Raw genomic sequence first — 15,534 nt, 5'->3', positions numbered from 1 at the left:
GTGTAAATAAGGTAAAACAAATAAAGAGGTCAATTTAAAGGGGATCAAATAAAAAGTTTCAGCTTCAGTTGTTAAATGGTTTGCATGTAAATACAAACTGAATTATGACTTTAAAGGAGAAATGAACTAATAAAAGTGTTTACGTAGTCCCACCACTAGCGGCGCTTATTAAAATTAGATCTTGGGGTGCACTGATTTTATTTTTTGCAGCTTGGTGTACACAGAATTTAATAAGCTTGACGACCACGGAACTAGAGCACAGTTTTTTTAGTTCTATCCATTAATAAAAACAACAGTAAAAATATTACGTTTTGCCAATTATAAACCTTAACTTTGTTGTAATTATTATTTTGTGTTCCTACAAAGAAAAAACCTTATTATTTTAATAAGTGAGCATTGACTTCTTTGCATTATTGATTAAATTTGATATTAACTGTTTTAAATAAAGTATATATATTTGATAAAAGTGCAAATGTTTGTAATTTAACTAGAAAATGTTTGGTAGTTATAATAAAACATCTAAACTTTAACAGAATATACAATAATATCATTTTGCAGAAACAATTTCCCAATATACACAAGTTAACTACATATTGAAGCAGGAAGAAGTGAAAAAAAATTTGAAACAAAAAATTTAATAATAATTCTTGATTTATAATGTAAATTGAGACTTTAACTTACCTTCTCGCTTTACAGCAACTTGTTGAAGCGTCTTTTTTAATAGAGCTGTACATAACCCTTGTTGAGATTGAACGCTGTGACTACTGTCATTTAAAGCCGCAATATTATCATTTAAGTTACTGAAGGTTCGAGGCCGACTAGCTAATAAATTGACAACTTCACGAGTCATTAGATCTTCATCACTTATATCTTTATTGTGTATATAATATTAAGCATAAAATTGTTTTAAAAATTTAATAAAAATAAAAAAATGGCATAAAACATTTTTAACAAATTAGACTAACAAATCAAATTAAACAGTGTATACTGATTATTTATTCTTAAGTTTATTCTGCAAAAAATTTTTCGCTCAAAAGAGCTCGCACTGCTTATATAACTAAAAATTCTGAAAAAATATATTTTAAAGCCATAGAAAATAATTGTTACTTAAAAGATCAGTTAGAATATTGGTATATAAACAAAAAAACTAAGAAATGTAACTCATTTTTTTCAATTTTGAAAGTGAAACCTCAATTGTTTCTTCAAACAATCAAACTTAAAACATTTAGTGTATGGTGTAAAACCTAGTCGCCACCATAAAAAAATATTATTTCAATAAAAAAGATGACAAAATTTACTTTACTTGATATTCTGCAAATTAAAAAATACAATAAGATGTTTTAAACAAACCAAAATTTTGTGAATTGGACAGAATGTTACATATCAGTCGGAGCGCTCCTTCAAGCATAATGGGTTGTCTGTCCTCATCAGGCATTCCTGGCGTCAAATTGCTGGTAATCTGACTGTAAGGCTCATTAGATGTCAGCGAAGTAACTATCCTTGCACGTCTAAAAACGTCCATCACTACAAAATTTCCTGGAATGATGCTGGCACAAACCTAAGACCAATAGCACATCAAAATTTTGTCATACAAACTTACTTTTATATAAGTGAGCAACTGATGTAAGGATTTTTTACTAAAACATCAAAAAATCAAAAAAATGATAACTTTTAATATTTTAAGTTTTTATGTAATATCAACATAGAAAGATACTATATAAAGAGTGTGGATTGACTTATGTTTTAAAATTTTGTAAATAAATAGTATTACATATTTTTAATGATTTTATAAGTTAGAGCGTTTGTTTTAAAATACTCAATATTTAACTTCTATAAAAATTTAGTGTTTTTTTTTAAACTTTTTAAAAAATTATGTTGAAGAGTTATGCCTTTTATAAAAACCTGTAACAAGAACAAATCGGCATCCACGTAAAAATTTGAAAACATATGCTGCTTATAGGCGTAATTCTGCGTTTGAATTTGCAATCCGTTTCGCACCCACATGTTTGCAGATATCTCCACTGATGTTACAAGCAACTATTAAATTATAAATAAACGATTAAAAATTTCTTCACAAAGTTTAGATATCATAGAGTCCATCTAAAAGTTTTTATTTTTAATAGATGCTTCTCTTCATTTTTAAACAATTTACTTACACAAAATAAAGTTTTCAGGTTTATCAACTACCTGAAATGGATGCTCCATTAGACGTTGGGCCAACATCCAAGTTATTTTGAAATCTTCTAGAGTAGCTTCTTGTCTTTTCATTGCATTGCTTATAATAAGTGAAATGTATCTACATATACATGTAAGTTATTTTAGAAAGCGGAAATATGTTAACCTAAATCAGTTATAAAACAAACCTATGAAGAGGAAAATGAAAACTTATTTGATCAGAAGCTAGTCTTCTCGTATCATCGTAGCCAATTGAGTTTAAGAAGCTATCAAAAGTTTCTAGGAAAACGTCTACAAGTTGAATGCTCAAATGCAAAGTTGATTTATCCTTAAATTTTAAATGTTAAATTTACGAGACTATAAATATACTGCATAGTGCTACTTGTCATTAAAAAAATTATAACTATAAAAAGTTTATTTCATTTCTTTGGTATGTACTTGAAATATCTATAAAACAAATATATAGTAAGAACTAGTGATCTACCAGAATCTATTATTCGGATTCAAATCCGGCCGGATCTTAATTTGAAAATTATCCGGATTCAGATCCGGCATAATATAAAATTGAAAGAATATCCGGAATAGATCGGATACTAATTTTAAAAAAAATACCCGGATTCCGCAGCATTCTATTTTGATCTGGCTGAATCCTAATGAATAATAGTTTATTCGTTTTAGTTTTTTCTGCAAAAAAAAGGTATAAGACATATTTGAGGGGTTTTAAAACTTATAATAGATATTCTGGAGTTCATGATAAAGAGCAAAAAATGCATTTTGCGTATTTTAAGCTAGTTTTAAACTAGATAGAACAAATTTTTGAAAGTCACACTAGATATTACGAAAAAATCTTTGAAAGTAGAATCTACGAGAAAACATAAAACTTTCATTTGTTATTCTTGAGTTTATGATGAAGAGGAAAAAAAGTGTTCTAGTCGTACTTTGGGGTAGTTTTGAAAGCTACACCAGATATTACGAGAAAATATGAAACTTACACTAGAATTCTGGAATTCATAATAAAAAGCAAAAAATAAGGTCTTAAGCGTATTTTAGGCATGTTTTCAAACTTACATTAGATAATACATGAGAGATTTATAGGATTAAGCCAAAACCAAGTTTTAAAGTAAAACCAGGATCCTGAATTCAAAATTACATTTGGATCCTAATTACAAAATAAGATTTGGATCCGGATACTAACTTAAAAATAAGATACAGATTCGGATCCGGCCGGACACTAACTTTTTGAATTCGGTAGATCACTAGTAAGAACACATTGATTTTTAAATACATCATAATTCTACTTTTCATTTTTTATTTGAATGTGAAATAAGAATTTAAAGAAGCCTAGACAAACAGCATTAATAATTAAAAAAAGTTTATTTAAGTAATATAAAAAGAAGCATACATCAATTTAGTTAAAAGTAAAAAAAATTCTTAAAAGAAAAACATACAACATTCCATGCTTCATTTTAATTTTAAAAATTAATCAAGTTTTCTTAAACTCCATAATTTTATTAGTTTGTTTTAAACTTAATTGGTAAGTTATTTACAAATTTACTTATACATATTGTACAAAAATTTTATTTGCATGTTTTTTCTAATGTATGTGGTTATAATCTTGACTCAGAGGAGCTATTTATATTTTATGGGCATCGAACGTTGTTAGACGAGTTAATATTACCGTACAAAATAGATGTTTAAAAATATAAACATTATATTTAAACTGGTTTTTTTGTCTATAGAAGAAAATTATTTTGAAACTTTAACTTTTCATGGTTAATAGTACAAATTAGTTTAAAATTAATTCAAATTTCGTTGTAAATAAGTTTTCTGAAGTACAACTCTTTTATTTTTAAAAGTGCACATAAATATATAAAAAGTCGATTATTTTCTAGAAATCTATAGTATTAACACAAAATTGTTTGACTCGTTTTGTACCTAAAATTCAGCTCACATTCGTGAAAAAACATAATAAAAAAACTTCAGGAGATTCTTCTTAATTTACAATCATTTATTGAACTAGTATAAACTTTAGTTAAATTTCACATTAATACTACTAATAAGTTTAAGCTTAGTTGTACAGCCTAGAAATAAAATTATTTAAGTTTCTTTTTTTCAAGTATTTTATATGTGTTAACGCCTGTCTACAAAGTTTCAACTAGATCTAATTAGCTTTCCGTTTATCAAGATCAAGTATTACGTTTTTTATAACTTTCAAATCAATACAAGGTAAAAAAGAGTAAAAAACCTTTATACTTCATACATATGTGTTTAATAAGAAAATAAAATTAACCAACTAACAATTGAAGTGATCATACATGTACAAAGTAACCTTAAATTATATAAACTGTTTTGCTTTCGTTTTTATGTAACTAAAACTAGTAAAGTATTATTGACCTAAAAATTTGGATGATGTATGACTACTAGTTTGAGATATTTGAGTAGAATCTTGTAAAAAAACTTTTAAAATAACTTGAAATACAAATTAAATTATTAATATTATTAAAAATTACTGTGATTAAGTTTATTAAGACATTTTAATTATCTAATTAAGGTGAGCAGTATAAGCAGTTATAGCAAATATTTTATAGTTTCGAAAATAATAACTTTTAAATGATACTATAGACTACGAAGCAAAAACTTTTTATTTGCAAGTTTATAAAAAACTAACAGTTAGTACTTCGAGAATACAGTTAAGAGGAGCAGCGCAAACTTCTCTAACAAGATAGTAGTAACTCAATGCAATGCTGTTGTCGAACTCAACATGCCTACTCAGCTGACGTTCGTTAAGGTCCATGCCACTTAGTTTCAATAACATGTTACACCATGGTCTGAATAATTTTGTCTTTGTTGTGGTTAACATATCAGAATTAGTTAATAAAAAGTACAAGAAAAACAAAAAAGTAAAAACATTAGTAACAAAGGTCTGTAACAAAGGTCATATATATAAAGAATTTTTTTTATTATCGGTCATAGGAAAGTCAAAAAAAAATTTCTACAAAATTTAGTGTTGTGCATAAAGTGTAAAGTATAATTTACATAATACAGAATATAAAGAGCTATATAACTTTTAAGATAAATTCAAACTTGTAAAAACGCTTCGATACAAACGTTTGGAAAGAAAGTTGTTCATAACTAATTTTATCAGAAGTTTAAAAAAACTCACTAAAAATTTTTAGCTACTAAGTTTTGATCAAAATTCCTCAAAATTTAAGGAATTGTTACATGCATGGCATGATTATACAATTAAAAATACTTAAAATATTTCAAAAAATATATAAAACAAGAGAACTTAATAAATCTTTTATCTTTAAAAAAATTCTCACATAACAACTGTTTATTATTATAAAAGTTTTAACTAAAACTTTTTTTAAATTTGCTTTATAATACTGTAGAAGATATATTTTTAATTACCATAGTTTTTTTAACCTTTTTTAACTGCCCCTTATATAAGAAACCTATTGAACATTCCGACTTTGTACCCTTATGTCTCAAAATCTAGTTTGATTTTTTTTTAACAATAAAAAATGTAATTAACTAGCTGGTAGCTAAGTTTAAAAACCAAGTAAAATAAATTTTACTTGTGAAAAAATGTCTTACAACCCAACCTGTGGCTAAAACAGGTAAAAAGAATTGACTCACTTAAGTAAATTTCTATCTGAAATGAAGTGCCTGCAGACAGAAAGATGACCCATCAAGTTTGTAAAATCGCTAGCAATGGGCCAATAAGCATTCTGTTTATTTCTATCACTGGGTATTGCTACGACATGATGGTTGTCCAACTTGCTTGTTTTTGAAGGTACTAAGTTCATGCAAATAACATTGTGCAATGAAATAATAAAAACCTGAACAATAACAATAAATTAAATTTATTTTACTGATGGTGTATTATATTTTTACAACATCATTCTTAAATCTATATTTGTGAGTTGAAGTTGAATTTTTCAAAATTAATTAAATAAACTTATCGAATTATTTTGAATAAAAAAATTTCAACGTTTATAGATTCTAATTTTTGAAAACAAAATTTAAAGTCTTGTAAAAAAACGTAACTTTAAATTTTACTAACTTACGTTTGTTAATTGCTAAACTTATACACTATAAAATTTTAAATAACTGGGATTAAAATTTATAAAAATATTCTATTCATAAAATTCAACGGAGAATTTTTTTCAAGCCAACTTTTTTTATTACTAAAATTGTTTTAATCTAAATTAATTATCAAAAAATCAGGGTTAAAATTAACGAAGGCTGTGCATTTTTTTAATTTTAGTTTACCCTTTTAAAATGATGTCTCTTTATTATTAGCTTCTCAATGCAAAATTAATTAAATTCTTATTTTATATTTCTTTATAATCAAATTAGAAACTGCGTCTTAAATAGAAACACTTTTTAGTTACTAAAACAATAATTTTACCCTTGAAGTTTTACGATAAACAGCTAATAATAATAATACAAAATTGTATATAATTTAATTAAGTAAAATAAAGCTTATAACTATATAAGTATTTTTTTTATAAAGCATAAAATAGTTTTATCAACTTGAAATTGAACTATATTTCATAAACTAAACTAGATTTTCAATTACTCATTTTTTAATTCCTTAACTAAAATATTATTTAATTTTTAAAATAATTTATTTGACAGGTGAAATATAAAACATAATTGCTATGAAAACAAGATCAACCTCAACTAAATGGTTATTTTGGGCTAATTGAAAGGCTATTTCTTCGTTGCTAAAAAGCTGAACTGAAACATGAACTATTCTGTAAAAACGTTTTAATAGAAAAACATACAAATCTAACTTTAAAACGTGTTTTTCAAATTTACTTACTTGCGAAAATTAACTAACAAAAACTAACACAACTATACAAAGGATCAACTTACCTTTCTGCTAACCTGTAAAAATTTTTTTTTTTTTAACTTTTATAGAAATTTCAAAAAATGTAATTACAAAAGTATTAAAAAGCTTTAAAATTGATTTAGAATAAATATGCATAATTTAAAAGTTTTAGTATATAGTTAATTCAACTAGGTGTCTTAAGATACTGTAAATAATCACCTATTTTATACGTTAATGATAACTTTATCAGACAACTTTATAAAATTAACACAAGATTTGACAACACATCTATAGTGTTTAAAAATATATAATACAACAAATACTGTAATCCTAAAATATTTGAAATAAAACATAAACAAACTTATTAGCATCTTTGTTTCTAGGATTTTGGCAGTTACATGCTATTCGGCTGTAATGATTGATAAAAGCTACAGAAAATTCTTTTTTCATTCGTGCATTAGGAAGCAAGTTCAGCACAAACAAAATTAGTGGTTCCAAAAATTCAAAACTGAAAATTGTGAAATCATTGTAAATAAAATTGTACTTTTTGTTTTAAATTTTATAAATAAAATAGACTTTGCATTTTAAAAAGTAAATAATAGTACTTAATAAGTGCGTTTTCAAAGTAATTGTCAAAAAAACTTGTAGAAATTTAAATTCTTTTCAACTATTTTTTATGATAAATCTTGCTGACTACGTTCATTTATATCATTCCTTTTATTGATTATCTCTTAAAAAACTCATAAAAACAATGTTATATACTTTCTTGCTAATTTTAAAACCTATATTTTTAAAAAACAACAAACTTTTGTACCTCAAACTGTTTATAAAATATACAAATAAAGTGTATGTGCACAGAAAATATAGTTATTAAAACTTCAACTGCTGCAATTTACTTGACAAACCAGACCAAGATATATTTACTACACTAAAAATTAAATCTTTAAAGTACAAAAATATTATTTCTATTTAATCATCATTTTTAAATTTATCAACCATAAACCTTAAGGTTACATTAAAGATTTTTTGAATATTTCTTAGAATATATAACTCTAAAAACAGTTATAAAGTAAGATGTAAACAAAATTTCTAAAACAAATAGTTCTGTAATATTTTTTTCCACAAAACAATAACTCTATAAAAAAATAACACACAGTATTAATCATAAACACAGCTCTGATATATTTCATTTTACGTAAAGTTCATACTAAAAATCACATTTTTGAATATAATAATGGATGATGAACATAATTATTTGATTTACTGTTTAAATATTTCTATACTTATAATAGAATTTCAAAAACTTTATAAAACTAAATGTTAAAAGTAAAATAAATTAAAAAACAATTAACTCTACAATCCAAAAAGCAAGTTCATCAATAAATCTAGTGTACATTCGATTTTTTCCAAACTCAACTTCATTATCAATTCCAACTGGAACAACTGGACTGCTCATTCCCTATCATTAATATCTTATAACTTTTATACTGCTAATAACACAGCAAAATAACATTATAATATGGTCAGTCAAAAAACTTTAAAACACAGTAGTAGTTTTTTAATAGTTTAGTCTTAGTTAAAAAAATTTAAATAATTTACTATTAATACATAACGCATTAGACAACTTTTACGTATACTAGAAAATACTAATTATATTTCCAGCTAAGTTAAAAAGAAGTTTAAAAAATAATAATTTAAGTATATGCGCTTATTTATTAAATGAGATCATAGTAAAAATTATTTTCATTAAAATTCAGTATAGACAATAACTTAGTGGTACAATTATTACTATTGTACTAGCATTAGTTTTTCATAGTACTAATTTCAACAAATACTAATTATTATTACCTGAACAGCATCTTTAAAATACTTAACAGTCGTTTTGTGGAACTGAAGAACATCAGGTTTTTCGAAAAAAAAATACCCTTGGCATTTCTTGAAGTTAAAATAAATTTCCTCACTTAACATTACTTCAGATATTATGCTAATTATTGGTGAACCTAAAAATACTTAATTTTTTTACTAAATACTTATAATTGAATAAGTAAAACATATAAATTGCAATTATCGAACAATGTAAGATTTCAGAGCAAGTTTATCAATATTCATTAAAAGTAAGTATTTAAAATAAACTTTGATAGAATCAAGTGTAAATATTCTTCTGCGCTTAAAGAAAAATAATATGTAAAAAATTAAATTTTGTAAACCAAGTTGAATGAGAACATGGAAAAAAGCTAAAAACTGTTTGAACTCATCTGAAACATCTTCTTCCCAAACAGTTATACTACTACCTTGCTGGGAAAATTTTCTTATTGTGTAAAAAAGGTAAATTACCATTCTTTCCAAAACTACCTATAATGAAAACAAACTTGTGAAACTTATTTTAAATTGACTATATTATATATATATATAAAAAATGATTAATTATTATTAGTATAGACGTAAACGTAATACTATAGAATATAAATCACATAAAAATTACTTGTTAAGGTTTGAGAAATATTTAAAAATATAAACAACAGTGGTGAATTACTTTTGCAGTTGATATAAAGTTTTCTGGAACTTGTTGTGGCTTAATGCGATCAGGGTCATGTCTAGGGCAAAATCCAGAAGGCAACATGACGTGTGGGTCACCACAATCACAAGCACCTCCCGCTTCACTTCTAAACATGTTGTAATCATGGCCTTCATGATTACCTCTTTCAAAACATGCTGTTAAAAAAAGCACATTATATTCAATAATGATCATTTTTCATGCTGCAAATAAAAAATTCATCGTTGAAAACGATTGTTAAATAAAGTAAAATATTTTTTAAAGGCAGATGTTTATTTTGGCTGTAGACTTTCTGCTAACCTAAACATTTTAATCATGGTCATATTGGTTTGATCATACCACTTCGACCACAAGCCTTTGGTTGACTAGACCCGGGAACTTAGTCTACCTTTATGATAACTTAAGCTTTTCTCATGGCAAACGTAGGTAAAAGCCTAGGCTCCATTAGACCTTTGCCAATGTTTTATTTTAACGTATTCAAAATAAACGTACCAGCTGTCTTGCTAATGGAAAATGTATTGAACGTTGCACAATAATTAGACAAAGCTGATGTCACTAATCATGCCAACAAACAGTAGCTTAATGGTTAAACATGAAAAACTGTTTATAGTTTGACAACCGCAGGTTATAAGGTTGCGATTGGTTAAGAAGTTTCAATAAATAGAAACCCAGGTCTTGGTCTACCAAAGGCTTGTGGTATGATTATCAAAGTGGTATGATTAAACCTTTATGTTAACTTAATCAGATTGAAATACTTCCTTATGTAGAAACATTAATTGTAATATTATGTTACAAGACTGCTGCATCACAAGCTGAAAAGAAACGCTTGCAGATTTATATCATAAACCATAAGTAAACATAATTGGTGTCTGCAGTCTAAACTAATTAAAGTACACCCATATTTTTAGACTAGAACAGTGCATACCATCATAGCACTTTAAAGTGCATTACATTTGCTTTGGAGTCAATGCACAATTGTACCTTACAGATAGTCTTTTTGCCTTGTATTATTACACAACACATAGAACTAATTCAAGCCAAGTGTCAAGACTGCAACTGCAATTAAATTTCTTAACGACCATTACCTCAAGAAGCATCAGATCATCCTACAAGCCATTTTGAAAATATAATTGCAGATTTTTCTAGTTTGCTAGAAAAAAAATTCAACATTTTTTTAATAAACAAATATACTACTTGTTACCTTTTTCTTTTGTGTGTATTTTTTATCTCATAAATATTTTGACAGCTTTACTTCTTTCGTAGAATCAACTTACAGTTTCATTTAGTTTTCACTCATTTTAGTTAATTAAAAAAAAACATTTAGTTAATAATATATTAGTAGTAAGATAAATACTGGCAAACAACTAAGCCCAGAAGTAACTCAAGTTGCAATACTCTCTTCTACCTACTTAAGCTTAACAACAACTACCACAACCTTCACAACTAATTTACACATAGACATATCTACACAACTTTTTTAATTAAGTTTAATCTTATATGACTGTTATATATAAACCTATGTCAATTTATTTGCACTTTCTTATATTACATTATACATTTTATAGTTTAAATAAATATTAATTAGAAATATATTGATTAAAATAACTAAAATAATTTTCATAATTGTTTTCTGTATAACTAACTAACTCTTTTTTGATTAATAATTTAGCCATTAGTAATGGCATTACAATTTGTTTCTTTAAATTTCTCTTAACATAAAAATATTTCTTTAACAATGTTATTTGATTCTTATACAATCTTTAGTTTTTTTTAAGTTTTTTATTCATTTTATAAATCAACACTGTAGAAGGTCTCATAAGAAAGTTTCTAATTATTTTTAACACAGTATTTGCACATAAATAAGGTTTTCTAAATCAAATATACATTACAATATGGAAAAAATTCTTTAAAATTACCTGCACATAAAGACATACAAGGAGATGTTGCACAAGTTCTACATCTGTAAGCCACAAAATTAGAAGTCCAAACTATACCACAGCATGGTGAATCATCTTTTTCCATTACAATTTTACAAAACTGATCCCAGGTTACACCATCACAAATCAATGCTTTTAACCATTGCACTGTATTTTTCCTTAAAAATTATTAAAAACTCAGACTTGAAGTTATACTTTATATTGCTTTATTTACTCTAAAAATTATAACAACTACAACTTGATTTTTACAAAATAAACACTAAGCTTGTTTATGTCTAAAGGAATTAAATTAGTTCATGTAAATAAATTTACATTTGGTATCTTTTACAGCACTTAAACATTAGATATATTATTTATAAAATAATAATAAACAAGTACTAGCTCATTTAAAAATACATAATCTGGAACTAAATAAGTATCTGCAAATTTAGAAGCTTTAAATTTCAAAATTTTTATAACTTGAAATCCATTATATATGTTTTACAAATAAGCAATAAGCCAACAATTTCAAAACAAATGACAGTAGAATTTATAAGTAGAAGTATATTAATTCTTTTTATAAGAATAATACTTATTATTAAATAAATTTTGAAAGCATGAGCCTTTTAATTACAAACTGCTATATTCTTTGTTTTAGTTTTATTTTTAGGAATGTTTTTTTTATGTTTTGTAATTAATTTAGATTTAATATAAACAAGAAAACTTAAATAAAATATTATTTATTATTAATTTCTACTAATGTAAGAAAGTTTTTTAAGTAAAAACTAATCAAAAAAAAATTGCATTTTGAACACAAATTTCTTTAAGTAAAAAGCTCAAACTGAACCTGAAGTGCGCACCTAAAAAGTGTGTACTCAAGTGGAAGGTGACTGGTAATTAAAACTGGAGAAAGCAATTATTAAAGATATACTTGAATAATCCTTGAAGTTGATATGTGCCGTAACTTTTTTAATTCTACCTTAAAACCCAATTTTGTGTAAAAGTAAACAAAGTTGTGAAACTAACTAAGAAGTGAAAATGACTAAAATGTTTAACGATTTAAAAGTAGTAAAAACATGTTAAAAAACTTTTACTTAAAAACTAACAATTTGCGCAATAGAAAGAAATAAGTTTATTATTTAGAATAGTTTGAACCATTCTTTCATTTTTAATTAAAAATTTGTTTTTGAAAGGATTCAAACATATTGACAAGTATCTAAATAGATACATACTTTTGGTGCAAAGATTATTCTGGTTTAATAACAGTAGACCCACAAATGCAAATAAATTATTATTTGAGTTTTTTCTTGAAAATTTGTGGCTATAAAGCCAAGATTCTAGCACATTTAGAGCTTTTAACAAAACTAAAAAATCCTGTTTACAACAAAAGTTATACCAGTTGGTGCGAGGCAATTTAAAAGGTTACTTAAATTAAATTTTTATATATTTAAGGTCAAAACCAAATAAAAGACTATATAAATTTTTTTTTATAAACTACTTTATTAAAGTATTTTTTTAATATTTTCATATTTTAAAAAGTTTACTTTAAAGCTTTGTAAACTCATTCAGTGTTTCCATACTTTTTTTTTTGACAAATTATTTTTTTATAAATACATATGCATTTTTTGCAGGTTTTTGAATAAAGTTTAGTAAACTTTCTAAAATTAAAGTACTTTCCTCATAAATTGAGTTTGAAAACAGTTCTATAAGCTTAAAATTTGTTTGAAAATTCAAAACTAACATAGAGTCATCTTCTATTGGATTAAGAATACAGTCTAATAAATCATGCAACTGTTTTAGTCCTTCTTTGGGATTGATTTTTAAGGTTGAGTGTATTTTCTTGGCTGCTTGAGGTGGTTCTTCATTTAGTGACATATTATACAACAAAAATATTTAACTTTTATTTTGATTTACAACCTGATAGACAGGATAATACTATAAATGCTGATCTGTAATTTTTTTTTAAGTTACTAGACACATATAAGCTTTTAACAATAATTACACTAATATCATGTTTTTTTTATCAAAAAACACTTGAAACCCATAAAAATATTATAAAGTAAAAAATTAATTTAGATACACAAGCTAAAAATAACTAATAAAAACACAAAATACATTATTACGGTACTTTTTAAAGCAACATAGCAATCCTTAGTAATCTTAAAAATAATCTAACTCTTTAAAACTAGCCTAAGAAGCCAGTGATAAGATCATAGGGAAGTCTAACATTTTTATTAGAAATATAATTAGCCTATAATTTAAAACTTGAATAATGCTAATGTCACTAATTAATACCAGTAAAAGCTTGCTTTGAGTTTTAACATGATAAGCTACTTTTAAATTGATTATTTAAGTTTTTCAGCTGTGGCTGACTAATGAGTCCTAATAAGAACAAAACCCGGGTCTCAGTCTTCCAAAGGCTTGTGTTTTGATGATCAAATTGGTAAAATCAAACCCTTTGTTAACTTGAGCTTGTCATACATCATATGAAAGTTTAACCTTAGGCTATGAAAACTTTTGCTTAAGTTTTTGTTAAAATATAATATACTTACAGAGAATATATAGATTTTAGTTATTTTTTGAGATCTAGTCTTTTTTTTAAGTTATCAATTCAAAACATCATAAGAAAGAAATTACTTTATAAGTTAATTTTTTGAGATTTTTTGAAAACAAGTATAACAAGTCAAAAACTTGTATAGGTACTATTGATGATTTTTATGTTAAATTATTGTTAAGTTTACGATGATCCATTCAGTAATTATGACTTCATAATAAAAAATCAAAACTAAACAAAAACTAAAAACTTGTTTTATAACTTAACTTAAAACTTTAAAATGGTAAAAAATGTTTTTTAATTGTACATTACACCAACTTTAATAACTAGATGTGCAATAACTATACCAAAAATAAGGTCTTTATTCAGAACTGCATTCTAATTGTCTTCCAATATGAAGTATAGTGAAATTTATTATTGTGAAAACAATATAAGTACAGTAAAAAGTTAGTTTCTAAACATTTCATGAAATAATACATTAAGTTAACTTTGTTTAGACAGATGCAAAATTCAATTGTTTACACATAACCTGATGTAAAAAATAACAATTCAATTGGTAAAAAACATTTTGTTGATAATTACCCAATAACATTCTATCACCTACCTCAAAAAAAACTCAAATTATTTTTATTATATCGTCAGGGTTGCCTTGTCTTTGAGGCAAAAAATCTAGCCTGATTAACAAAAATTGTTCTGAGTTACGTAGAGCTTGCCTGTGTATCCTGAGTTTAATTTAAAAAATAAAACTGTTTTTTTTTTGTTTTTTTTTTTAATAACTTTTTAGTTTTTTTAAATTCTTTCCCACAGAATTTTTTAAATATTGCAAGGAATATTTCCTGAAAGTTAACAAAAAGTTAACTGAATGTATTTATATCATAAAATGTAAGAGGAGATAGATTTTTAGTGAGTTAGTCTATTTTTGCGATTTTAGTTTTCCTTCCATAAGGAACCTATTGTTGCCTCCGACTTTGACCTGCTATATCTCAAAAATTATTTTAAATTTTAAAATCTATATTAAGCATTTTGTAGCTTAGTTAAAACTCGTTAAAATAAATTCAAATTGTAAAAAAAAATGATTTACCCTTCTCCCTATGCCCTTAAATGGACCTATAATCAACCCCTTGGGAGCTATAAAATAAATTTATGGGGCCATGAGGTCATAAATCGAAATTTACATTTACACTGGACTTGATTTAGAAGGACAAAAAAAAAGTTCTTAGGCACTTTTAATGGTAGTTTTGAATATTATATTTGATATGATGGTGCGACATCATCCTAGTTAATTACCCATTTTCTTTTGCAATTTTTACCAATGCTATTTAACATTTGACAGTTACCTTTAAAATTACAATGGGTTATATTTTGAAAAAAATATTTATTAAAGAAAAATACTGTTTCTTGATAGTGCTGAATTGCTGGGTTTTTTTAAATTGAACTATTTATTAATTTCTATCCAAAGATTTAAGAAATCTTTAGTTAGATTTTTTTAATATTA

The 15,534-nt window shown here is 25.2% G+C and overlaps 1 protein-coding gene across 1 annotated transcript in view; it reads right to left on the bottom strand.

Annotated features, from left to right (window-relative positions):
- LOC145834002 (E3 ubiquitin-protein ligase UBR3-like) overlaps positions 1-13,421 on the bottom strand; it is a 51,090-nt gene extending 37,669 nt beyond the window's left edge. Inside the window, exons 1-15 of the mRNA XM_082941303.1 lie at positions 13,227-13,421; positions 11,486-11,664; positions 9,549-9,727; positions 9,223-9,367; positions 8,864-9,015; positions 8,368-8,474; positions 7,377-7,523; positions 6,860-6,938; positions 5,815-6,017; positions 4,844-5,003; positions 2,364-2,503; positions 2,188-2,296; positions 1,903-2,037; positions 1,351-1,558; positions 682-870 (exon numbers count right to left, since the gene is read on the bottom strand). Coding sequence (XP_082797429.1) covers positions 682-870; positions 1,351-1,558; positions 1,903-2,037; positions 2,188-2,296; positions 2,364-2,503; positions 4,844-5,003; positions 5,815-6,017; positions 6,860-6,938; positions 7,377-7,523; positions 8,368-8,474; positions 8,864-9,015; positions 9,223-9,367; positions 9,549-9,727; positions 11,486-11,664; positions 13,227-13,360 — 2,266 coding nt within the window. The 5' untranslated portion in view covers positions 13,361-13,421. The remainder of the gene's footprint in view (positions 1-681; positions 871-1,350; positions 1,559-1,902; positions 2,038-2,187; positions 2,297-2,363; positions 2,504-4,843; positions 5,004-5,814; positions 6,018-6,859; positions 6,939-7,376; positions 7,524-8,367; positions 8,475-8,863; positions 9,016-9,222; positions 9,368-9,548; positions 9,728-11,485; positions 11,665-13,226) is intronic.
- Between the last annotated feature and the right edge of the window lie 2,113 nt (positions 13,422-15,534).

Source organism: Thalia democratica, chromosome 4 (assembly GCF_965202585.1).
Source record: "Thalia democratica chromosome 4, ktThaDemo2.hap1.1, whole genome shotgun sequence".
Taxonomy (NCBI): domain Eukaryota; kingdom Metazoa; phylum Chordata; class Thaliacea; order Salpida; family Salpidae; genus Thalia; species Thalia democratica.
Note: the sequence above shows the minus strand (reverse complement) of the source record. Positions and strands in the feature narration are given on the sequence as shown.